The following is a 25,762-nucleotide window of genomic DNA, read 5'->3' on the forward strand; positions in this document are numbered from 1 at the left end:
CTCCAAACTTTTGCTCGCGATTGTACATTGTCACATTTTTCTGTGCGCATTTTTGCTGTCGTCATTCCCCATTTCTCTTCAATTCAGTTCATTTCAATGTGGTGATTGAATTGTTCGAATTAAAATGTTATGCGACACTTGTTCTTTTGTGATCAGTTTTTAATAAAGAAGATCATTTTTAGTTGACTGTATTTAAGGTGAAGTTGCTGTGCCCGTATGTAGCACCGGCTACTCCCCTTCTCTGTCATGGTGATTGTGCTCATAATGGTCATAACAGAAACAGTGATTAGAAAGAAAAACCCGGTGACCTCAATTCTAAGGGGTGTCAGTCGCAGTAGGGCGTGCTTGCTGTTTATTCAATGAGTAGATTTGAACTAGAAGGCCGTGGCCTGCCTATTTTCATTGGCCGTGCTTTCACAACCTTGCGTTAAACGAATAATATATGTGGTATCCGGGAAATGAAATATTTGTTTCGACCAGCTGTGGGTCGCCACTACAGTACTTGGTGCAATTCCAGTAACACTTCTATGTTAAATAGTTAGCGCACAATGCGAATATGTTTCGTGCTGCTTTGTCTTCTTATTTATTTGTTTAGTTATTTATTTATTTAGTTATTTTATTTTATTTTTATTTTTTATTTATTTTTTATTGCTTTCAGGGCCGGAAGTTCCGACTTTGTGAAACAGCACCGGGCTACGCAAAGTAAGTGCCCTAAACTTACGTTTTATTGCGATAGCAATTGTATGGACACTCCAGGCGAATTTATGTCGTCGGCGTCACCGTCGCCGTGATGTTCCATATAAAGTCCAAGTGCAGGTTAATGTGCATCTCCTCTTCTACTCCAGCTACAGCGGCTGAGACAATCTTGGGGACAATCTGCGCTGGGTGTGCTGTGTTCTCGCACGCCTAGTTCGCGTTGAAGAGAGAGGCAGTACGAAGGGCAATTCGCTCGCCACTTCTGTCGCTCTTCATCACGCCAGCGTTCTAACAGCGAGTGTCCGCGGTGATCGAGTGGGACGAGTTTGGTGTCTGCCTGTGCGTGCGTGACAACGTGCTTGGTAAATGAGTTAGTGAGCGAATGTTTACATCAGTTAAATCAGCTGATAAAACGAATAACCTTACTTCGTATAGCTGTCCAATAATTTGCTATCGCAGTCAATGCTTCGCCTTCCGGGCGAAACTGACTTTTTTCTAAAACTTGGACCAATATATATCTCGGCGTTTGTGATCAACACTGTGTTGACGTATGGGTCTCTTCGCGCTTGCCAACAGCAACGGTTCAGGCATGTTTCCAGCTTTTGAGATGCTGACTCTATTTCGGGACGACGTGACTGCACACGTCACTTTCCTTTCCTGCGAATAAGCGCGTAACGCCATCTTGTGGCCCAGGATGGAGACTGTGGTGAAATTATGTAAGGGCGGCGTATGCGCTTAGCCTCGTGGGCTAGCTGAGGAGACGGGCACTCACCTGCTCCCCTTAGCGCGCATTTGATCATGGTATCGCACGCTAAGGGGACCAGGTGAGTGGTTTGATCATGGTTCGTCGTCGTTATCGCATGGCAGTAACGACGACGAAAGTTTTCCTATAATTGCGATCGCAATAATAAATCCACGTGGTGTTGTTTTCCACCGAAACGTCGGGGGCGGGAGCTCTCACAAAAAAACAAAAACAAAAATGAAATAGACAGAAGCATCCCCTCACGCAGGCCCATCCGAAGGCGGCTACAACGTCTGGAGCCTTGACGAAGAAGGCACGCTGGTGTCGTGGGCGGTGGCTGCTGTCAAGAGCGAGCCAGAGGGATCCCTCTCGGACCTGGGTCTTGCACCTGGGGCCGTGCTTAGGCTCGTGCGCGCCGCGGTGTTCCGGGTGCCGAACTTCCTGCCGCCGTGAGTATACACTCCACCGCCATGATGATGACAATGTGGCGTTTCTTTTTAATGGGTGGGTGGGCGTTGTCGGTGTAACAACGCAACGATGCTATTCCAATTGTTTTCCTTTTCGCGCTTCATCGGTGGTCGAAGTGGCGCTCCGCATCACCAGCATCGACCGTTCGTCAGCGGTGGATGATAAAATAGGAATAGAATCGATCAAAGTGAATACTCGCATTACAGCGTCTTTTTTTTTTCGAGCGCTCGCGAGTGCTGCTGCGGTTTCTGATACTCGAAACAGAGTGTTCGAAAGTGATTCGCCTGATTCCATCGGCGCGATCGGCTGCGAGAACATCTAGTTTGGCAGTTGGGATCGGTATCCAAACTTCACTAGTTGTTCTCAAACATCACTTTAGCCAACATATTGCAATTTACGAATTCGAGCCGATGAGTTCGTAAGACGTATCCACTTAAATGGAATCCTAAGGCTGAAACCAGTTTCCAGACATTAGTTCTCAGAATAGGCAAATAAGTGCATTGATGTTATCGTTCGTTCAGTGCTTAAGTGAGTGAGTGAACTTTATTCGGTCCACGATAGACGCGAGTAAACTCGACGTCACCTGGTTAGGCCCACTCGGGGACCATCAGGTCAAACCTGACGGCCCTCTCGCGGGCCCCCTGGACTGCCAGGATTTGAGAGTTCTGATCCTGGGCCTTAATAAGTAAAAATTAAATTATGGGGATTTACGTGCCAAAACCACGACCTGATTATGAGGCATGCCTTAGTGGGGGACTCCGGAAATTTGGACCACCTGGGGTTCTTTAACGTGCACCTAAATCTAAGTACAAGGGTGTTTTCGCATTTCGTCCCCATCGAAATGCGGCCGCCGTGGCCGGGATTCGATCCCGCGACCTCGTGCTCAGCAGCCCAACACCATAGCCACTGAGCAACCACGGCGGGTGTTCAGTGCTTAAAGTAGGCGTCATATTCAAAATAAGTAAGTGAACCAACAGTGCATTTTTCTGCCAGTTTGAAAGCGTGGTTGTGTCAAAAATGATGCCAATTACAAGATTCGTTCCAAGTTTAATCTGCCTTTCGAACTCACCGGCTTCAATTTTTTATTTACATGTTAGCTAAATGAATAATTAATTGAATTTAGCTAGCTAGTTTAGTACTGTGACTTATCATGCAATTAAATGTCCCCTTTCCTCCAGTAATTGACTTCGCGCGGTGAAATTCTACCGTGTCCCTCAGGCGGTAAAAAAAAAGTTGTATATACAGTCGAAGCCGGATATATCGAATCTGAAGGGGATCACAAAAAAGTTCGATATATAGGTATATATAATTCGATGTATGAAATAAAAATTTTATACAGAAATTTTCAAGGGGATTTTACAGCTGTACCATATACACAAGAATTCGTTATATGTGGGTTCGATATATCTCGGTTCGACTGTATTAAAAACAAGTGTTGTAATGCCTAAATTTGTGTTTAAATGTCCTATCTATTTTTTTACCTACTTCATACTGCTTTCTTGTACATTTATGCTTATACATTCATTCACGAGAGGTACACCACTTCGGGTCTTCTTTCATGTATACGTTGTGTTGCATTCACAAAAGTTTGTACTTGCACGAAATAAATTGAAAAACAAAGAACGACAACTGGCATTCAAGGTTTAACCTGTTTACCTTCTCGCACCTGGAGAAGAACTTTGAAAAGACTTTCTCAGCAACGCGTGGACGGTGCGGCGGAAATCCGCGTCTCGTGCACCTCGCGTCGCCTCGTTTTAAGCGAGATCACCTTTCGTTCATTCGCCGCGGCTCGCGACTTCGAAGGAAGTCACGTTCGTTGCACACACCGCGTACTGCAATCCGCGAGGTCGTTATACCGAGCGCAATGACGCGTAGGCAAATTGCGCGATTCGACGCGCGCTCGCTCGGGCACGCATGCAGAGCTGCTGCGCTCTCTATATAACATATATACACTCTTATAATGCATCGCGGTCATTTTGCTCTCGCTGGCCATAGCACGTTTCGAGGCCGTCGCTAGCACCTCACGGACTGCGCCTTCGGGTCGTTCGCGAACGTCGTGTATAGAGAAAGACCCGCTTCCGTAACGCTCCGCGTCGCTGACGTTATGTATATAACCCGGCGAAATTAAGCCGAGAGCCACTTCCTAGGGAGCCTGCATGCAACGTAGGCTCCCTACCACTTCCAGCTCAATTGCGTCGCCTGGCGGTGAATCAAAAGAGCTCGCGCCGTGCACGCATGACGTGCTGCAGTCGGGTCTGTGTCTTGTGTATGCGTTTACCAGATCGTAACGATGTCTCTCTCGCTCTGCAGCAAAGAATCGATGGTCGCTGCTTGTCACGCAGGTCGTACGAGGAAGCACGCAACGGGCTGAGGACCTTCGGAGCGGCTCGGCTCGGCGCCACGCGCGTTCTGGTTACCACGGACATTGTGAGTCCGTCGATCAAACTTTGCTGCGTGACCTTCGGGCCACGTGAGGCTTTCGCTGAAGGGCAACATGCACGCCGGTGCACGAGGAGATGCGCGCAGTTAAAGGGATAGAAAAGAAAAAGAAAAAGAAATAAAGGTTGGGCTGGACTGGTTGTATACAAACCGCCGCCCTTACGAGCAAGGTTAGATGGTTCGCTTAACAAAGCACGTTGTGGGGCTAGTTGGTAATGCATTATGTATTCTTTCTTAAGAAAGTAATCCAGCGCTACTTTTTAAGACGAGAACACAGAAATACAGGACGGGCGCCCGTCCTGTCATGTATTTCGTTGTCCTCGTCTTGAAAAGTAGCGCTGGATTACTTTCTTAAGAAAGAAAACATGCGGTTAGATGGCGATGAATATAACCCGGTTATAATGAATCCGATTAAAGCGAAGTATTCGCCCTCTAACGAACGCAACAAACCTATTGGCGGATAGTCACGTAAAATAGCACCCTCGTAGCCAGTGGCGAGACAGTAATTTTTGTCCGGGAGGGAGGCACGTGCTTTATTAAAATATCGCAATACATTTATATTGTCACTTTCTATTGTCATTTATATTGATTCTACTCGCCGTGGTTGCTCAGTGGCTATGGTGTTGGGCTGCTGAGCACGAGGTCGCGGGATCGAATCCCGGCCACGGCGGCCGCATTTCGATGGGGGCGAAATGCGAAAACACCCGTGTACTTAGATTTAGGTGCACGTTAAAGAACACCAGGTAGTCCAAATTACCGGAGTCCCCCCCCCCCCCCCCCCCTACGGCGTGCCTCATAATCAGATCCTGGTTTTGGCACGTAAAACCCAATAATTTTTTTTTATATCGATTCTGTCTTATTCACTCTTTTTTTCCGCGCAGGGAGTGGTCGTTCACTTGGACCTTTACAACGCGAGAACGTCACCTAAGGTGTTCAGTTCAAAGAAAAAGCGTACGTATATAACTCGGATTGGGTGAGGGAGTATAAGTCCACAGAAAGAAAATATATATGCAGATTCCATGCACCGTGGGGAATCCACGTTATGAGAAACACTTTGCAAGTAGCTGGTACCAGCTGCCTGCAAAAATGCTTCGTGTAACGTTAATAAGGCATAACGTCGATTCCCACACCGCGTGGGATCTGTTTGTTTTTTTCTTCTCTCTATCCAGCATTGGTGGTTCTGGAAACTGTAATTAGGTGGACAACATGCCTGTTTAAAGCGAGCATTTTGTGAATGGACAGCAGCAAGGCGACGATGGCAGTATTCATTGTATCATGACTGAGAGCTGAGCTAGGTGGTGTGATTTCATATTGAGAGCAAACTGTTCAAAAGAAAAAAAAAACGAAAAAGAAAACACGAAAAAAAAAACGCTTGCAATAATTACAAGACGGCGAACACTGCCGCTGATATTCGTCAGCGACAGCGCCAGTGTTTGTCGTCGTCTAATTCTGGCACTTGCTTTTTGCGCTGTTTATTCAAATTATGTATTTTTTGTAGACCAACGAACAAACTTTCGAGAGAGAGATAAAACTTTATTGTGTCCATGATGGGGTCTGGAGGTGGCGGCGGTTGGGAGACTAACCCCCAGGCCTCCCCTTCCTCAGACGGCGGCCAGCCCTTGCTTTCTGGCGGCGTCTTCGGCCATCCGGACGGCCCAGAGCTGCTCTTCTGGGTCCAAGCTGAGCAGCAAAGTCTCCCACTGCTCGGCCGTAGTTATTATGTGTGTAGTGTTAGTGCGGTGAGTGTTGATGGGTGTAGCTTTCGGGCATGCCCAGATGATGTGATCGAGCTTCTGTACAGGGGGAAAAGGGTGTGCCTGTTATGAACAATTTTGTGTGGGGAAGGTGTAACAAAATGAGTCAAGGGAATATGGAGGCGTAGGCGGGCTAATGTGGCGAGGTATGAAGTGGCAAAGGATAAATAGACATGTAAGGAGCATTTATGGATTAGCTGCAAATGGGAAGAGAGAGACGTGGCTGCGAGTAGCTTACCTATATGGACAGGTAGCAATAGCAGATATGAAAATAAAGAGTTGACTTATTGTACTAAAATTGACATTAAATAGTTAAGCAAATCGGGCCAGGGCAGGAAAGAAAATGGTCACGAGCGCACTTATGCAACAAGAAATTAAATGTACGAGCGAAAGTTACGTGCATGACATTCGCAAAGGAGACAAGGGTGCACCTAAAAGGTTATGAAATCACGTAAGCGCACTATAGGGTTAAAATCAAGGTAAATGTTGTAGAAGTCAAATATATCCAGCGTTTGTTACATTCTTGTTGCACAACGGCGAGTATGGTACGTCGCTTAACTGAATTTCCTATTTTATGCTTTTGCGTTTATGCAGTTAATATTAGAGTGAGCAACCGCTGCAGAGTGTAGAACCGCGCTTAAAGAACACCACGCGGGACTGAGTTCGGTCGGGCGGCACTGTAACGTTGCCTTTGAGTGTTATATTTTTGTCTTGGAAATAAGCTCTTTGAATAAATTTTGACAAAATATGACATCGTATAAATATATTTGAGAGGATTGTCATAAGTTTACGAGTATAGGGAACGAGAGCGAACAAGCAAAAACACTGCGCGATACGTCAGGACACCGCCTGAACCAGCGTTACTAGCTAGTCTAGTAACCTTTGCCCGAACTGTAGCAGACGACAGGAGCTAGTCCATGTCCTGATGTCACGTGAGCGGCGCTCGCAGCGCCCCTGTAGGTCGTTCTCGGGGATGATGATAAACGCGGTAAACAGACGCGCAAGTCTAGTTGCACGTGCCAGACGTTTCAAAGAGCGACTGCGGTACGGGAGAAGCATGCATGCGATCGTCGCCTAATGGATAGGGCATTGGGTAGCTCTGCTGGAAGACAGTTTCAGTACCACCATCCGAGTCATGAATTTCTTTCATATAGCACTACAGGCCGGCTTCACCCACTTTCGAGGTACCAATAAAAAAAAAAGTCTCAGTTTCCCTCGAAAAGCGAAACATCGATTGCGATAGCAAATTTCTAGACAGCTATACGAAGTAAGGGTATTAGTTTTCTCGACCGTATTAACTTGCAAACATTCGCTTACTAACTAAATTAACAAGCACGGTGTCACGCGCGCACAGGTAAACATGAACACATCTCGCTCGATAACCGCGGAAACTCGCTGTCAAAACGCTGCGGTCATGAAGCGCGGCAGGAGCTGCGAGCGAACTGACCCACATGCTGTCGCTCGCTTCAGCGCGAACTATAAGCGGTGAAAACACAGCGCATACGACGCTACCGGCACTAGTTGCACTGTGTCGACATCGCAGATCGCTTTGAAGATGAGGACCGCGCGGGCGCGCACTTTCTGCACGTCACAGATCGCTGTCAAGATACGGCGGCCGCGGGTGTAAAACGTCCCGCCACACCTCCCCCCCCCCCCCCCCCCCCGCTTGTCTCCGGCCCGCCTTTCTCCCTCGCGCGCGCGAGATTGTCCCGCGATCGTCAGGTGACCCTCGCAAGCTTTCACTCGCACATACAGCGTACGGCGCGCGGCGACGATGTTATCGTATTTGGACTTTTTACGGAACGTCACGGCGACGGCGACGGCAGAAATGCGCTTGGAGTGTCCATATAATTGCTATCGCAATAAAACTCGAGGTACACTGCTTGTACACGAGCGCGTCACATCGCAAGTCGCCACTTTGACAAATTAGAGTGCGTAAAGTCGCCCGTGACGGACATGCGCACACCTGTCGAGACATCACAAACTAAGTATGCTTTCGCATATTTAGATAGCGGTGCTAAGTTCGGGCTTAGTTTGTCTCATGTAGTTTTACTATGTGACTAAACAATAAATACCACTATAGGTAGCAAGGGGGGACAATACTTTTTATTACGTTTTACTTCTAACCATACGTTTTACTTCGTTTTACTTCAAGCTACCTTCAACAGAAGCCGAACCATTTCTATCTCGGCATTCTGATGGTCCTTTAAAAAACTTAAAGACAGTGACGTGAGATTTTCGTCTTATAAATATTTTAAGAAAGCAAAAAAAAAACTGGTTTTTATTATCTCCTGGTGTGTTTCGAATAGTAAAGCCTCATTCTTTTTTTTTTTTCTAGTAGTAATTTTATTAACGGCAGCGTTACGAGGACAGCAAACTTTATATATTTAATGTACCTTCCATATAACCATAGCCGTTTCAGTCAGCGACACGCCCTCGCGACTTAGTCATAAGACATCACGCCGAGCTATTAAACGGGCGACTATGCAGCTTTGGAAACTAAGCACGATCTCAGGTACGAGAGTACTGGGGCGCTATAACGTAAAATGATTCCAAATTTTTTTATTCCAAACTCCTGACATCAAATTTACGCAGCCACCGACGAAAGCATCGGGCGGTGACCCGCAGCGTTGTCTGAACAACCCAATCACTATCCTCGTTTATAGGAGGCCACCTTTGTTTGCTTTCAAAACCAATAACATTGCCTACACTCAGCGGTTTTTCTTATCTAATTGGCTGACAAGAGGCGAGGAGCACGCTCTAGTGGAGAGGGTTTCGATGAGGCCGAGCCAGCACAGTGAAAATAGATAACCGCATAAAGAGGGTGGTGCCGGCTTCTCCGATTGGTCCGCTTCGCCTTACTTAGCTTGCGGTGGCTGGTCGAAAATCGCGGCGGCGTGCAACGGAAGGATAAGAATGCCGCTAAAACGAATCCTCAGCAAGGAAGAGTTGGCAGAGTGATGTCGTATAAGTGCCGAAAGGGCTCGATAACGTTTTACTGCCACGCAAAAAGGTTTATCATGCGCAAATAAATACATGCTCACCGGCAGGTGCGAGTAGCGAGGGCCTGAGCAATCGGCGGGCAGCCATCTTCTATTCCTTTCGGAACGGGACAGTCTGTGGCTATTCAGAAAATTTTTCAGTTTTGTTCGGCACAATAATGCATTTTTTTCGCGTACACGTCATTTTGGCGTGGTGAGTTCTCGCGGTTTTGTGAGGTCGCGTGACAGACAGGCGAAGTGGGCGTAGCCAGAAAACATTGGACCATTAGCAGAGGGCTAATGGTGAAAAGGCGTCGAATCAGGAATGATTATTTTTCTTTTCCGCGGTTTAATCATGCATAATCAGTGTGTGTACGTTATATCAGATGGAGAGCTATCACGGTTTTCGTGACGTCGCGTGACAGACAGGCGAAGTTGGGAGTGGCCCGAAAATGTTTTGACCAATCGTAGAGGCTGATTGCAGAAATTGGAATCAAAATAGTTTGGAATCATTTTACGTTATAGCGTCCGTGATTCGAGCTTGTTGGTTGAACGTCGACGTATTGAACAAACAGCACAAACAGATAGGACTAAGGGAAGACGCTTAGTTGCTTGCTTTTGTTTTGCTTTTCTTGTGTGTCTTTTTTTTTCTTTGCTATTTCCTAATTTTTCTCGTGTATACAGGGTGTTTCACCAAATACTTTAAAAATTTTTTAAAGGGTTCCTGTGGTAGATAGCCCCGTTCTATCTCCGAGTTAGTCTACTCGAAGAAACGGACATTACTTGCACAAAAAATTGAAATGCATAATTAACTAATTAACATAAATTACTAATTAAGCTTTCAGCTAATTACCTTATGGCCCGTATTGCAATTTACAGATTCTAGCCGTGGAGTTCGCAAGGCGGATCCACTTGGAACAAATTCTCAGAATGGCACCAGTTTCGAGATATTAATCCCCTAACTTTGCGGAGAAATGCATTGGCGTTTCAGTTACTTTCTTAACAAAACGTCGTTTTATGCATTGAAGCACAAGAAGTAACTGGAACGCTAACGATTCTCCAGCAAGCCCAAGTCTGTACTCTTCGCCTTCCCGTCTGCCTGTCGTCTGCTTGCTTCGCTACTCCCGCTTCGTCTGTTGCACTTCGATGCACTTCTTGTTGCATGCGCGAAAGCCCAACTGCTGTTATTGCGATATCAATTATACGAACACTATAGAGGCGCGATCGCTTCATCGTGATGTCACGGTACCGACGCGCATTCGGAGAGTTAGATAAGCATACCTTATGATTAGGAGGTTTCCAGAGACGCGCACTGCATTTGTCTGCAAAAACCACGAAGCCAAGTGGTCGGCAAGATCGCGCTGCGCTCATTTGGTTCTGTCGGAGCTAGGACAGCATATTATTTATTTTTTTGTTTGCGTTGACACGACTCTCGCTTATTAACAACAACGTTAATTCGAGTAGCTTACGAAGATAACCTGCGGTGTCTTATTTTCGCAGTATTTAGAAAACGACCGGTGCCGCTTGTTAGTAGGGCGAACAAGGAAACTGTTAATCCATGGTCTGGACGTGTTCTTCGTCTTATTGCTTGGGATGCATGGAACGTGGTAGTCGGTGAGGTCAGTGACCTTCTGTTTGGATATATTTAGACCCATAGCGATGGGGTCTAAATGCGTTGAACTTTCATTAGTGCAATTAAGATTAAAAAGTTTCATATGAAGGCCAAATCGAGACGAATAGAAAGACTCTCAATTAGATTTAGCCGGTAATTAACAAAGTTAGATATGAGAAATATTTTAGAAGTAAAGAAGACAGCGAGAAAATTAGAGCACATGCGAGCAAAATCGAGAGCACAGATGGTATACAAACATGTCATCGGCGTCGAGAAATGCTGACACCCTATAGTGTCACATTCATCGCGAGTTTTTGAGTATCTATAAAGGTATGCAAGTTGAAAAGTTAGTCCGTTGCAACATTAATCATTGCGTCATTTCCTTTCGATGTGGTCGGTAACCTGCATCACGGCTATTGACGCACGCAGGAGTGGTGATATATGCCCGGCCTTTGTTCGTCCGCCGCTCTGATCTCTCTTCCTGCTTCCGTTTTCAGCTTGGTCTGCTCAGGAGTGCTATATCGCATTGTCTCCTCATCACCCGTCGTTCTTTCTGGTGAGCATACACCCTTTTCTTTTCTCCGTCTCTCTTTCTCGTCATGCAAATCTTCATTCATATCTTCATTCACAGTTTCATATCCGTAAGCACAGCGCATCCAGCCACTCCATGCAATCTCCTAACCCCCCCATCATGCCATATCGCTTTACTCTCCCACCGAAGGCACGCGCGCGACATGCATTTCGGAGGCCACGCGGAGGCTTCGCGGCAGCGCCACTAGATGGAACCGACTGTTCTTTGGGAAGCGCGAACGAGGTGTCCCGCTGTAGTACACGCCATATATACATTACTTGTATTGCCACCGTAAAGGTGGGAACGCGCTGTGTCGCTATATTCATTGACTGCTGAACGCATTACCGTTTTCAGACATTGCTAGGGTTCTGCCGAATTTTTCAAAGAAAGGCATATTTCATATTAGGGTATTGCTGCCCTTTAATACCACATTTGTCATCACATGCGTTTTCTACAAAAAACATTCTAACAACTCTTAGGATTCTCACCCCTATTATTCTCCGGATTGTCTCAGGATTCCTCACCAACCTCAATATCCTCAGCAACTTTAAACGAAGAGGAAACATTTGATAAAAGCGAAACCCAAGTCCGAGCTCATGGAGAAACAAACTGCCTAGTCTACAGCGCTCGAAACTTTGCTTACGGACCGCTCGGACTCACCAAAATTATACACAGCCGGGTTCACTCGAAATCAGGCACACAAACGTTCTACTCAACCGGGCTCACCCATAAGACACACGGGTCGTTCCTTGTTGCTCAGGTGTGTGTGTGTATGTGTGTGTGACGTCACTGCTAAATTTGTATGTATCGCTGTATAAAGCGCCAACGCAAGTGTATTGCTTTTTGTAGTTTTATTGTACGGTACAATAAACATGTGTCCTGGCAAGTCGGCTACTGCGCTTCTTGAAGATGCAACACATTCTACCGCAGGTGGCGAGCAGGAATGGCGCTCTGAGATTGCACTTCCTCGAGTACGGTGAGTTCACAATGTAAAGGAAATATTTAGTGAAATTATATCGCTATTGCCAAGCAACGTAACATGTAAGTCCGGGATGGTGGACACGTGACTTGCGAATACGTTGCATTTTCGTTACTGAAGGAAGGCTTAAGCCAAATTTACTGTACAACCTCTTTATAACCAAATCGATTTATTAGAAGTTTTTCGTGGCTCTAATTGCAGTACATGCGTTTTAGAACGGATTATTTGAAGTATAGTGGCGCCGGACATCGCTTAGTTTAAAATATAGTTCAAAGTGCGAAGCGGGAAATCGGCACCAGACCGCTGTTGTGCGGGCCAGATACGGTGACTCCTTAGCTTTCTTTTTTCATAACAGTTTCGATATAAGAAAATAGCTCTGCAGGTCGAGGATGGCGGCAGCTTCTATGGCTGCGTCACGTGAAGATAACCAATACACGGGACAGCTGCTTGCGGGATCCAACATAATGTCTAACATATCATGTCGACACTGTAGAGCGCGACGTTGTTTTAGCGTTTTACGAACTGTCACTTTGTTGAAATTAATGCATTTCTCGCGTTATATCATAGCTCTTTTAGGGCATGCCTGCGTTTAACGAAATATTGCTTATAACGAAATTCACGCCCCGTCCGGATGGCTTCTTTGTAACGTTGGTTTACTGTGCTTCACTCCTGCGCAAGCTGAAGTCCATCAGCGATCCCTGTTCTGTGGGGTATATTTAAATCTGTGCCAGTACGTCCTCACCGTTTTGATATCTATCTATCTATCTATCTATCTATCTATCTATCTATCTATCTATCTATCTATCTATCTATCTATCTATCTATCTATCTATCTATCTATCTATCTATCTATCTATCTATCTATCTATCTATCTATCTATCTATCTATCTATCTATCTATCTATCTATCTATCTATCTATCTATCTATCTATCTATCTATTTTTATTTTCTTGTTTCTTTTTTACTGTTACCCCTTGACGGCAGAGCTGGCTGTGTGGGAGTGGGGCCCGCTGGAGCGGACGGAGCTTGGAGCGCTCCTCTGGAGCCCCTGCACTCCAACGCAGTTCTACGTCACCACGGCGGCCGGAGAGGTGGCCACCTGGGACTTGTCGACGAGCCGCGATGGCCCCACAGGGGTCGCCAGGTTTCCGTCTTCGAGGTGCGTTTGTTCTGCCGAAACACCAGTTGCATTACTACTACACGTTGACATAGTTGTACCGCAGTGTGTGGACCCAGGACAGGACGAACCACTAGGGTTCATGGGCCGACTCGGAGTTCGCAACCACACTACCGTCCCGCGTAGTCGTTCCGTGTATTGTGTTGAGAAACTGCGCGGTAGTTCTCGAAACCGGCCTCGACCTCGCTTGCCCTGTTGATGGCCAGCTTTGCTGCAAAGGACGTTGATCGAAGAGAAACAAGTATAGTAACGCCCTCTGTCGTAAATTTCGGGCTTATAGTATACGTACACAGCATGACGAACGTGCGAGTCTTTTGATGGTCGAGTGTTGCGACATATTGATACGTTGACATCGGTCCGAAGCTTCCGTCTGCGTTGTTCCCATTAAGTTCCTTTAGTTCAACTCTCTGTCTTCCAAACAGCATTTACAGAACTGAACGGCGTCAGCGCTTTCGACTTGCATATGCCGCGATGTCCCAACTATCATTCACCGAGATTTAAAAATATGCAAATGCCACGCAGCTGGACAGAACCAAGGTAATGTTGTTTGCCGTCGCTTGGAGATACTCAGATTATTCTTTGCATTCCGCCGAGTTACATAATTAGACTTAATTAATCAACTTCTCAAGTATTATAAGTAGATGAAAAGGACCAATGATAAAATTGTCGAGCAGCATGAAAAACTCCCGATACAGCTTTCTGTTGCTCAATACGTGCTACATAAAAGCGTATTTTTCCGAGCATGAGAGAAGCCCGTGAATACACGCAAAACTGCCGCGCGACTGGCCGTTCGAAACACATTGCGTGTACGTATTAGCGGGCTTCTTTCGCGCTTGGAAAAACACTTTTATGTAGTGCGCATAGAGCAACAGAAAGATGTGTCGGAAGTTTTTCATGTTGCTCGACAATTTTATCATTGACACTTTTCATCTAATTATAATATTTGAGAAGTTGATTAATGAAGGCTAATTATGTACGTAGGCGGAATGCAAAAAAAAAATCTGACTATCTCCAAGTGACGGCAAACAACACTACCTTGGTTCTGTCTGCTACGTGACATTTGCATATTTTTAAATCTCGGTGCATGATAGCTGGGACAACCCTGTATATACGCGGGCGCGTGCCAACTTCTCGAGAGTAGCCTTAACCGAAATCTGCTCCTACATTTCACCTCTGAATTCCCCTTAAGTGGGAACCACTTCCATCCGGCGCATGCGCTGAAAAGCTCATGAAATAAAGTTTTTCATTCATTCATTCACCTCTGGAAGATACGACATCGAAGCTGTGCGTTGCGCAGAAGATCCGATACAATTGTGTCACATGTACATTGTTTTGCCGGTGACCGTTTTTCATCCGATTAGCGCTGCACGTCATGTTATCGCTCGGTGCAAGACGCGCCTATACATGTATATCCCAAATTTCTTGAACATTGTCGCCAAATAAAATAAATTGTGGGGTTTATTGTCTCGAAACTGCCGAATGGGTTCTGAGAAACGTGGTAGTGGAGGGTTCCGGCTTAGCGTTGACCGCTCGGGGTTCTTTAATGTGCACCCAAAGCATGCTACACGACCAGCTGCACAGTTGCACAGTTGTGTGCAGCTGGCTCTCCACTTTCTATGGTATGAGCAGTAATCGGTGTAACCAGGTGTTGGCTCTGCGCAGTCCCCTCTACTGCACAGCTCTACAACAATCGTAGAATGGGAATCACGGTGAAAGGGACTCGTCGACCCTTCGCGTCTTCTCAAAGCCGAAAAGACAAACAAACAAGCAATGCTGGGCGATCTGGGTGGCTGCACCACTAGCTGTTGGCGCAGCATATCATGACGACGACGACGACGACGACGACGATGATGATGATGATGATCTTATAATATGGCTCACACCCACCGTGGGGGATTGCCCAAGAATAGGGCACCTGAACCTTTACATAATATTTCAAGAAACTAAAGGTAGTGTGCAATTGAGCAATCGAAACAGATGAGCAATTTTCCTAAACAGAACAATTTATAATAGTGATGCTAGGATTTAACACATAAATATCACTAATAGAGTTCATAAAAGTAGGAATTTAAAATCCTATTCGTTTTGTTGATTGAATTAAACCACAAACAGGTATCAAACACGTCCCTGTGTCTAAAACCCCGTACTGAAGCACCGAAAGTTAGTACTATTTAAGTAGTAGGGATGTTAAGTTTACCCTTAGTTTAGCAAGCGGAATTTCAAGGTCTTTTTCTTAGTATTTTTACCGACGCAGCGTAACATAAGCCAATTCGTTTTCTTTTCAGGGTGTTGGCAATGGATGATTTTTTACCGGCGCAGCGTAACATAAGCCAATTCGTTTTCTTTTCAGGGTGTTGGCAATGGATGCGGACAGCGCATTGACGTCGAGGACGTTCGAGAGTTGCTTGGTAAGGCTATATAGACTGTAATTACATGTTTCACGCTGTACTAGTTGACACCTATCACCTGTCAGGTGCGGGCCCTGCGGAATTTGGACTGGTATTTAGGAGCGTGCGTGTAATCAAGTTCGCACTTTATTTCTCCAGCAAAACCTCGATGGTCTTCAGGCTAACAGCTGCTTGAAGCACTTGAATCAGCTTGACTGGGTCGTGAAAACTCTCACGTTGGCAGCATACAACAGTCATTTAAACTGTACACTCGAGCATTTCGCAGATCAGCGCAAAAGCGTACTTGCAGTCGAACAGTGTAATATAAAATTAATAATATGAAATTCACCAAATATTCACCGTAGCAACCATAACTAAACAAGCAGGTTGAACATGCAATGATCAATTTTAACTTTTAGTTACAATCGTTATGGTGAATCATTTTGCCGCACAGGCAAGGAATTCACAAAATGAACGAATAATAGAAAATAATGTTTTTGCGACACTGACATTGATAAGTTCTATTGGCCTGTAAATTATCTCAGTTCCTATCGGGGTCTATCGTGCAGGTACATCGCTGGCGTCTACTGAGCTTTTGCTGAATATGAAATAAAGAAAAAAAAGTCATTTTCTTTTCTTTTTTGCATACACTAATGGATATGTTCACTTCGATCATTTGTGTAATATTTAAGACTCCGAAAATGTTTCGAGATATATGCACTACCCTGCATCCCCCCCCCACCTCGTTTTTACCACGCCCCCATTTGCATATTGTCATGGTAAGGCTCGACGTTAGACTTTCCTTGGCAGGCACTACCAAGTCCTGACTGGCAGTGTATCATTATACCTCTGAAAAGTGTGCAATCATTGCATTCTACTGGCACTGATATATGGGGCAGAAATATGAAGGATTAAAATATCGCGCAACGAGCGATTAAGAAAAAAATATATATAGGTGTAATGTTAAGAGGCAGGAAGACAGGCGATCTGAATTAGGGATCAAACAGCGGTAGCCGATATTCTTGTTGTAACTAACCGGAAAATCAGTCAAGCCGGTCAGGTGATGCATAGAGCAGATAAGTGGTGGTCTGTTAAAATGACAAAATGGGTGCCAAAGAGAAGGGAAGCACTGTCGAGGACGGCGGAGAATTTAGGGGCACGTAATGAAATTGAGAAATTTGCTGGCACTGGGATAGGGTCAGTTGGTTCATGACATGGGCAATTGGAGATCGCTGGAAGAGGCCTTCGTCCTGCTGGACATACATTGGGATGATGATGATTACGACGACGACGACGATGATGATGATGATGATGATGATGATGAGACCCTTCGTTGCGCATTCCTTATTCTATTCCTTCATTCTATGCTGACCGGCGCTAGCAGACGATAGAGATAGAAAGAGACATGAACTTCATTGTTATTGTCCAAACAACTGAATGTCCAAGCCGTCGTCCGAGTGTAACACATCAGGCGTTGCTTTAAGGTAAGGAAGTTTGTGGCAACGATAGGAGTCGATGAGTGCTGCAATGTGGGTTTGCTTGTATGACATCATAAGATGTTAAAACACCTCAAGCTGGATGAAACGTTGCGTCATTGTTTCATACCTACTACTGTAACACCACGGAGAGAATTCTGGCCAGTTTCATCGACCACACTTACCTAACTACAAGGCTGATAAGGAGTACAGAACGTTCACAATTATTTCCATGGGTTTTGGAATTTCATGAGAAATGCACGGAAGGGACACTTAGAAAATAAAAGAAAAAACACACTGCAGCACAGCGCTGAGCCAAATTAAACAATGTGGCAGAACTGGTTCGGCTCGTTTTTATTTGGTCTGCTCCTCGCGCAGTAGCACAGTCGTTTTATCTCGGGGCTGTAGTTCTAACTGCACTTAGAATGATCCTGTTTCAGTTCACTTTGTGAGCACTACGGGCCAGCCTAATAACGTTTGAGTCACGGTGGATGACAGACAGCAGCGCGGACTCGCATATTTGACAATACATTTAGCAGGCCTCCATGGATATATTACGGTTACGAACTTACCTGCGCCACGCTTAGCTTTCTCCACTGTTGCCTTCCAACGCTCACCTCCTTCCTTCCGCGCCCCTTTAAAGCGTACTCTCTCCCCTTGTTCCCTCCGCTAGCTGTTAGTGCTAAATCTGCGTGCCACCGTGCGAACAGGGCAGAAACAATGCAACTACGGCGCGAGAACGAACGGGAGTCGTTGGCCACTCGGACCGTGTCGACATCGCGAAGCCCGGCGTTGATCACGTGGATTGGGTTTCAGCCAAGGGATCCGGAGGTGTACGTTGAATATGAAGGCAGTAGCCACCACCTCGGCTTTTCCACTTCCGCCCTCTCCCTTTGAGAAAATAAAAATTAAAGCAAAAGAACGAGCGAAAAGCCGCGCCCTGCACGTCGCGGCATCTCCTCGCATCAAGTATTTCAAAAGCCCAATCCCGGCTTCAGCCGGGCCCGCCGAATCGAAAAAAAAAAAAAAAAAAAAAAGAGGACGATCTTGGAGCGAGAAAAAGGGAAATGATGGTCGGCCCACCCACAGGACTAAGGGAACATTGCCCCCCCCCCCCCCCCCCCCCTATGCTATAGAACTTGTAGGGGGGACCTGTACGTGGGGCGCGCGCGCCGGGCCACTACCTACCTCGTATCTATGTGTGCCAGCTCGTTATCTGCAGCTGTAAACGGCGCGATAGGCCCAAGGCTTACCGAGAGCTCGGGGTATCGTCGGCGACAGCGTGAGAGAGGGGGCACAGGTGTGTGCCCCTAGCAGCAGTGAAATTAACTGTTGCTAGGGGCAACAGTGAATTTCACCCGCCGTGGTTGCTTAGTGGCTATGGTGTTGGGCACGAGGTCGCGGGATCGAATCCCGGCCGCGGCGGCCGCATTTCGATGGGGGCGAAATGCGAAAACACCCGTATACTTAGATTTAGGTGCACGTTAAAGATCCCCAGCTGGTACAAATTATTCCGGAGTCCCCCACTACGGCGTGCCTCATAATCAGATCGTGGCTTTGGAAAGTAAAACCCAATAATTAAAAAAAAAATATTTAAAACGTGAATTTCAGCTCCACATAGCATGTGGGGCTCCACGGAGCTTGAATTGGCAAGAATTTAGCCTGACAAGGTCACGTTCGCTTTCGTGCTCGAACCACGGAGTGCCAACTCGACTTGAGTTGGCACTCCAAATATAAGAGGTATAGACACTCCGTGGTTATAAACACAAAGGCTAACGCAATGTTGTTGTCATTGCGATGCGTGCGCTTGTCCGGAAACGATAGAAGGCCTGCCGTTATGAATCCGACGAGCGCCCAATCGTCTGAGTGCGCTGCAAGAAGGCAGCCGTGACGGCTAGAAAACACAAAAAATTCCCTGCAAAAAACAAACGCAACATTCCGATAAAGAAAGCATTTCGAGGGGCGCCGGAAGGTTGTGCTCACGAACTGAAAGAAAATGCGCGTCCAACCTAGACACGCCCGTGAACGATAGTCAGTGCTAGCCACTATTGCAGCCAAGCTGAGACGATGGCGGTCATTGCAATGTTTCATAGTCGTGGGATCGGTGCCAGATCCACCATTCGCTCGAATGGTTATTGGGACCCTTGAATAACGTTTCTCTACTTTCTTCTTCTTCTTTTTCTACGGCGGCGTTCTTAACAAGGGAGCCTAACCTTCGCTTTCTGTGCACGTAAGCAACAAATGAAGTGCTTTAATCCGAGAAAGCGGCCTTCGGTACATGAAATTACAAATGAGCGCCCGGTTTCCAAAGCAGGCTTCACCACGGTAAGACCCTATGCGTGGAGAAGCCGGCTTCTGGCAAACGTTTGAACGGCAATGGTAGGTGACAGTGACAAGAACATTTATTGGTCCTGAGAAACTGGCCAGGGGGAGCCGAAGGCTCCCTCAGGTCAAGTCGGTGGCTCCGCCCATGATGGCAACGGTAGGTGTCGTCAAAATTGATTGACTGAATTAGCCGTCAACTGAGAATAGAAACAAAGCGCCCGCAATTCCGATACTGGCGCTCAGCTGGCAGTGTTCAGTAGTGGGGAAGGTCATGTGACTAATGGGTCCTAGAGCCTCCTGTAAAAGAGAGAGAGAGAGGGAGAAACATTTATTCTTATTTAAACCACTCCTGGCTCAAGTCGTCGCTGCTGAATTCCAGCTGATTCCCAGGTTGTGGTGCTGAGTCTAGTTGACTACCCGCCGCGGTGGCTTAGCGGCTTTGGTGTTGCGCTGCTAAGCACGAGGTCGTGGGATCGAATCCCGGCCGCGGCGACCGCATAGGGTGAAATGCAAAAACGCCCGTGTCTCGTGTATTGGGGTCGCGTTAAGGAACCCCAGGTGGTCAAAATTTACCCGGAGTCCCCCGCTACGGCGTGCCTAATAATCAGATCTTGGCTTTATCATGTAAAACCCAAGATTTTTGATTTCTTAGTTGACTGGATTCGTAAACGTGCTTCATATGGGACACCAGCAGGGACCATAGTGTCGGGCGTTGCTCTTTCGGCGGAGCGTTCAGCTCTCCTAAGTACGAGGAAGGGAAGGTGGGGTGTTTGAAAGAGTGGGGGAGAATATGGAGAGGAGAGCGTGATCCGGGGCATTCCCAACGAGTACGCAGTGCACTGTGGTTTTTGCCACATACCTAACATGCCGGTGTGCCCCTTTAAAAGTTTTGTAGCCTCTGCTATCTGAAAGGAAATAATACTAAATAAAAAAAGAGGGCAAGCATGTACCTACAATGCAATAACAGGCATAAATACAATTGAAATGAATGAAATGTGGCTTTAAATGCAACCCAAAGCACAATTTTTTGAGCAAAAAGACGATCGAAAAAAATAAAAGTTTGGCACAGTACGCGCTGGGTGCCGTTAGGAAGAGGTTGGTTTGCCCGGTCAAGTATGCACGTCTACCTATTGTCACTTGCAGGTTACAGCCGTGAACTCGGTACTTTACCGCTGTTTCGAAGGATTCAAACGATCTGGCGCGTTTTCTTTACGCTTTATACTGTGTGCGCGTTATGTAGTTTAATTGTGCCTTTTTTACTCGATTTCAACCTTCATTTCAATAGTTATGTGTCTTTCCAGGCATTGGCCATGGACGATGGCGTAGCGCAAGTGCATCTCATGGGGCCCGCAGACAACAGCCAGCTGAACCGCGACCAGATACAAGAGAAGCTACTGAGCCTGTAGATATTAATAAAGCGCACGTATATTTGAAACTTCGATGCAAATTCTGTTATACGTTGAGACTGTCCGATATGGTGTAGGGTTCGACAAAAGTTTGTTGAATGAGGCGTCGTGGTTAGGTTAAAATGAAACAGACGTAAAGCACGCACCACTTTATCGTGCCCCCGCCCAAAGATATCATCAATTACGCAAAGATACATTAACAAATAATGAGCCGTTCCACTCTGTGAAGGTGGATGATCAGCGAAGCTGTTGAGCACATGACACAGATGTGACACAGAATTTTGATCAAAGGTACGAACACATTTTATTGTCCTGATCGGTGGTCATCGTGACGATAGGTATATGTACACACATTCGCGTATCACCTCTCTCTTATTGCGTCCGTCAGGTAATGAGTGGCTCATACCCCCTTAAGCAATGGCTCATACCTCCGTAAACGCGGCCTCCCCATTACGACGACAGAAGAGAAGTGAAATTCCACGCTGAAATGAGCGGCAACGGAGCCACCTGTGGAAGAAGACGACGACACTCGAGCCATTGCTGATGATGATAGTTTTTGTTGACGGACTCGAAAAATGCACGGAACCCTAGCCATAAACAGCTTCGCTGTAATAACAAAGGCAGTCTGTGTACAAGTACACAGTCATCGCGTGATGCGGGGCTTCCATATAATAGATCACTTCCGCAAAGGCTACTCCTTCAGTGCCTGTATGCGCTTGCAGCTTTAAGTACATTACATTTCCTTACGCAGAGTAATTTATCGGAAGAATAAAAAAAATGCTACAAAAATTATGAGAACTGTCTACTAATGCGTAAGCATTTCTTTGGCTCGGCTGCTACTTCGCTTACGCTTACGTATTTAGCTATAGCTTATGCATGTGTACCTATCGCTACCAGTCATCTACTGTTACACTACTATAACGATTACGTGTGTTCACTTGACCAATCATGCCCTTATTTTGCAGATATTTCGTATCAACTGAGCCGAAACGCCGTCACAACCGCTGTTTTTCTTTCTTTTTCTTTTTGCCACACGAGTTTTTTTATTTTTATTTTTTTTTCTTGCGACTTTAACGCAGCGGCGGCCGACATCACCAATTTTTTTAAGGCTACCAATTATCTACTATTACACTATTACCACATCTACTGATCAGCTATTCTATAATTTTTTTTTATTATCCGTAATCCCAAAGCAGGCTTCTTTGCACGAACACTACTAGTGCGAAAAAGTAAGCTTTCAAGGAAGCTTGACGAGAACGGTTCTCTTTTTTTTTTTTCATTTTCTATTCCTTACTTATCGATTCTAAAGCTGCCAATCATCTGCATTCGCACTATTATAACGATAAAATGTTCTAACTTTGCCAATTATTCACTTATTTTGCAGATAAAGGGTGTGACACTTTTCGCGTTACGGACAGATTTTGCTGGGGTAAACGCCGAAGAATGCTTACGCATTAAAACGACGTAAGCCGCACCGGCTGCAGTAAATGTGTAAGCTCCGTCAGTATAGATGTGACGTACACGGTCTCGAGAGACTTGATGAGCAGACTTTATGGGACACACTGCAGCACGCAGAAGACGTTTAACGTACCCTATACTGCGGCTGCGTCGATTTTTCTTGTGCATGCGTGAAGGGTGCGCATAGGTGTATTTATCGGGGGAGGGCAAAGTAGGCACTTGCCCTCGTGTCATAAGGTAAGGAGGAGGGCGCACAATGTGCCCTTTGCTGCAACTTCAAGAAACGTAAGTGTGCTGCAATCAGACTGTACGCGCCTTGAAGTCCCTGTTCTTGTTATACAAATGTCCCCTTACTCGTTTAATACCGACAGTCAACGTGTATATTTCTGTGGTGTAAAATTGGAAGTTGAAAGATCACTCTCTTGTACAAAGGCAAGCTAAGCCGACGACGTATGCGAGTCCGACGCCATTCCAGCTGGACTCGACACCATTGCCATTTTTTCTGAACGTTGCCCGACTCATGCCTACTACTAACAAAACTAGCTTCGTAGTACTGGGCACGAAAGCAGCCCGTTCTGCCTCACAATTTTCGTTCACCTTCGATGGCGAGCAAATATCTCAGCAAGAAAGTAGTTTTCCAGTTCTAGACATCTATATTGATGCATATGGTGGTGCAGCAACGTGGCCTTGCAACATCACTCGGGCTTGGCCTCAGATGCTCCACCTAATCCGCCGCATCGCGTCCAAAAACTGGGGCAGTGAGGAGCGAACTCACCGTCGTCTCGTGACTGCTCTTCTGATTTCACGGGCTGTATACGGCTACAGTATGACCCAAAAGCAACGGGGGGGGGGGGATACTCGAACCGCTCAATCAAGTCGTATGAGGGCTGTCACCGGCCTGCCACGTTTCACACTTTTGCAGCGACTTGCCCGAATGGCCCATATGAATTTGATCGAGGCATAATAGACGAAGCTGTCAAGCAATCACATCAGTTCCGACTAAGAGCCACGACATGTGGTCGTAGCATCCTATCGCTTCTTCATCTGCCAGCCCCCTCAACGCGTCTGCCCTTTTCCTCTGATCTGTGGGAATCTCTTCTGACCGGGGACTCCGCACCTATTCCTCGAAACGTGAACGACGACCACGCAGAGGCAGTTGTCTTACGCAAGGCGGCATTAAGCAGAAGTTTTGCGACGCTCCTCCCCATCGCTGTCTACACCGACGCCGCCCTCGGTGTTATGAAGCTTCAGCCATAGCGGATACTACACACTTAATGGTGTTTTCTAGTGTCTATAACTCAGACTCCTTACGCCCTTAGAAAAAGGTGTTTAAGCGAACTAATACACCCATTGGAAAGGGTAATTTTTACTATGAAGCTGTCTACGGCTAGGATTCTGTGTATTTTTCGTGTCCGTCAACAAATCTGCGTGTGCAAAAACTCAGCTCCCGACTTGATGCAAAATCGCTTCATTCTATGCAAAAGCTTATACGTCTCAGCACTTGGATATGCATTTTAAGTAGATTAGTTATCAATAGGCACCATTTTCAAGATCAGTAGACTATCAGGTAGATAATAAGGGTTGCTCAAAGATTTACCGCTGTGCGAACCACGTCGGCCATTTGTACGCTCGCACCGCCCTCTCTCTGTCGTCGCTCCAAGCAGTTGCGTGCCTAGTTTCCTTCCGCTCTCCCGGCGTGGCGGTGCCGCCGTGCGTGTCTAGTTTCCTCCGTCTCCCCGAGGTGGCGGTAGTCTTCCACGCGAATGAATGCCGCCAATCAAGACCGCCGACCAAAATAAAGGTGTGTGTGTGTGTGTGTATGCCTTTCTTCGAGATGACCACCATCACTGCTCAGTAGAAATAAAATTTGTTCATATCCTTTATCTAAATTCTGTGTCACCTCTATGTCGTGTGCTAAACTGCTTCGCTTGTAATCCACCTTCACAGCAGTGACAATGCGCGTGATATATTTTTTTATCAATTACATGCCCGTTCGCCCAATGCGTGTTTTGCCGAAATGCAGACCCCCTTTTATTTTTACAGCGATACCATTTATTATATCACTACCCTAGTCTTTCGGACGTCCGCGGAAATGTTTTCTGAGATGTTTCTAAAAAAAGCGAAAAAAAAAGAAAAAAGCCTCGCAGCCTAAAGATTCGAACTGCCGACTCGCACATTATCAGCCGAAGTGTTACATCTCGGCCATTCTTTTTCCTTCTTACATCATATTCATATTCAATTAGATTATATTCATTGCATCATATATAATACTGTACGCGTGACACGTGCAAGCACTAGCCAGCACACCCCATATTGGTAGCCTAGAAATGACCTACATATCACGATGTGCGCACCATGCACCACACAAAAACTACGAGAGATATTGCACTTAAAGGAGCGGCAAGGACAGGCAACTTATCAAGAGGTGGTACCAGTTCGGTTTAAACTCTGTTAAGTCATACATGTCCTCAAAGTGACCATCATTTGAGCATAGTGAAATTTCGACGAAACAATGGGTTCAGAAACGGTCTAACGTGCGTGTCTTACATAAGATATGTAGTCAAATGGCATTGCCTACTTCATTTTGAATCAGCATACCACTCGATACTTGATTGCTAGATCACTTCGCCGGAACGGCAACAAGAAATAATAGAGCACTTTATTATTGCGATAGCAATTATATGGACACTCCAAGCGGATTTCTGTTGTTGCAGTCGCCGTGAGGTTCCGTATGAAGTCCAACGGTGATGAAATCGTCACCGCGCGCCGTATGCGCGAGTGAAAGCCCGCGAGGGACGCGCACTTTCACGGAGAGCGAACGCACGGCGGAGAGCAAACGCGACATCTTCCGTCGCGCGAAAGGCCGGGGTTGGGGGGGGGGGGGACGGGAGAGAGGGGAGGCGACGTTTAGTTGCGGCACCAGATGCGTATTTATATAAAAACGTTGCGAGGCGAGAAGGTGGTAAAGACTTCCGACGCTGCTCGACGAGTGTCCCGTTCTCTGATCTCGTCGAAAACCTCCGAGCCGTCGCCAGAGGCACCGGCAACAGTCACCAACGGCGCGCGCGTTCGGTGCGAACGAGGGCAAAACGCCGACGGCGTCGACAACAGTTTTGCGCGTTGCTGGTGCTGCTATATGTCCAAGTTTATACAGCTGATAAAAGTGCTATCTTACTCCGTATAGCTTTCTACTAATTTGCTATCGCAATTGATGCTTCGCCTTTCGGGTAAAACTGCGACATTTTTAAGAGTGCTGTAGCGCCTCTAGCTGCTCTGATAGGCTGACGCCAT

The 25,762-nt window shown here is 46.4% G+C and overlaps 1 protein-coding gene across 2 annotated transcripts in view; it reads left to right on the forward strand.

Annotated features, from left to right (window-relative positions):
• The window catches only part of LOC119456613 (cytoplasmic dynein 2 intermediate chain 1), a 66,971-nt gene extending 45,930 nt beyond the window's left edge, over window positions 1-21,041 (forward strand). For both annotated transcript variants that reach the window (XM_049668787.1, XM_049668786.1), the window contains 9 exons: window positions 659-702; window positions 1,707-1,887; window positions 4,249-4,333; window positions 5,227-5,296; window positions 11,190-11,248; window positions 12,194-12,239; window positions 13,228-13,402; window positions 15,771-15,828; window positions 20,909-21,041. In XM_049668787.1, the coding sequence (XP_049524744.1) occupies window positions 659-702; window positions 1,707-1,887; window positions 4,249-4,333; window positions 5,227-5,296; window positions 11,190-11,248; window positions 12,194-12,239; window positions 13,228-13,402; window positions 15,771-15,828; window positions 20,909-21,013 (823 nt within the window). In that variant the 3' untranslated portion in view covers window positions 21,014-21,041. The remainder of the gene's footprint in view (window positions 1-658; window positions 703-1,706; window positions 1,888-4,248; window positions 4,334-5,226; window positions 5,297-11,189; window positions 11,249-12,193; window positions 12,240-13,227; window positions 13,403-15,770; window positions 15,829-20,908) is intronic.
• The last annotated feature ends 4,721 nt before the right edge of the window (window positions 21,042-25,762 follow it).

This window comes from Dermacentor silvarum, chromosome 6 (genome assembly GCF_013339745.2).
Source record: "Dermacentor silvarum isolate Dsil-2018 chromosome 6, BIME_Dsil_1.4, whole genome shotgun sequence".
Lineage (NCBI taxonomy): Eukaryota > Metazoa > Arthropoda > Arachnida > Ixodida > Ixodidae > Dermacentor > Dermacentor silvarum.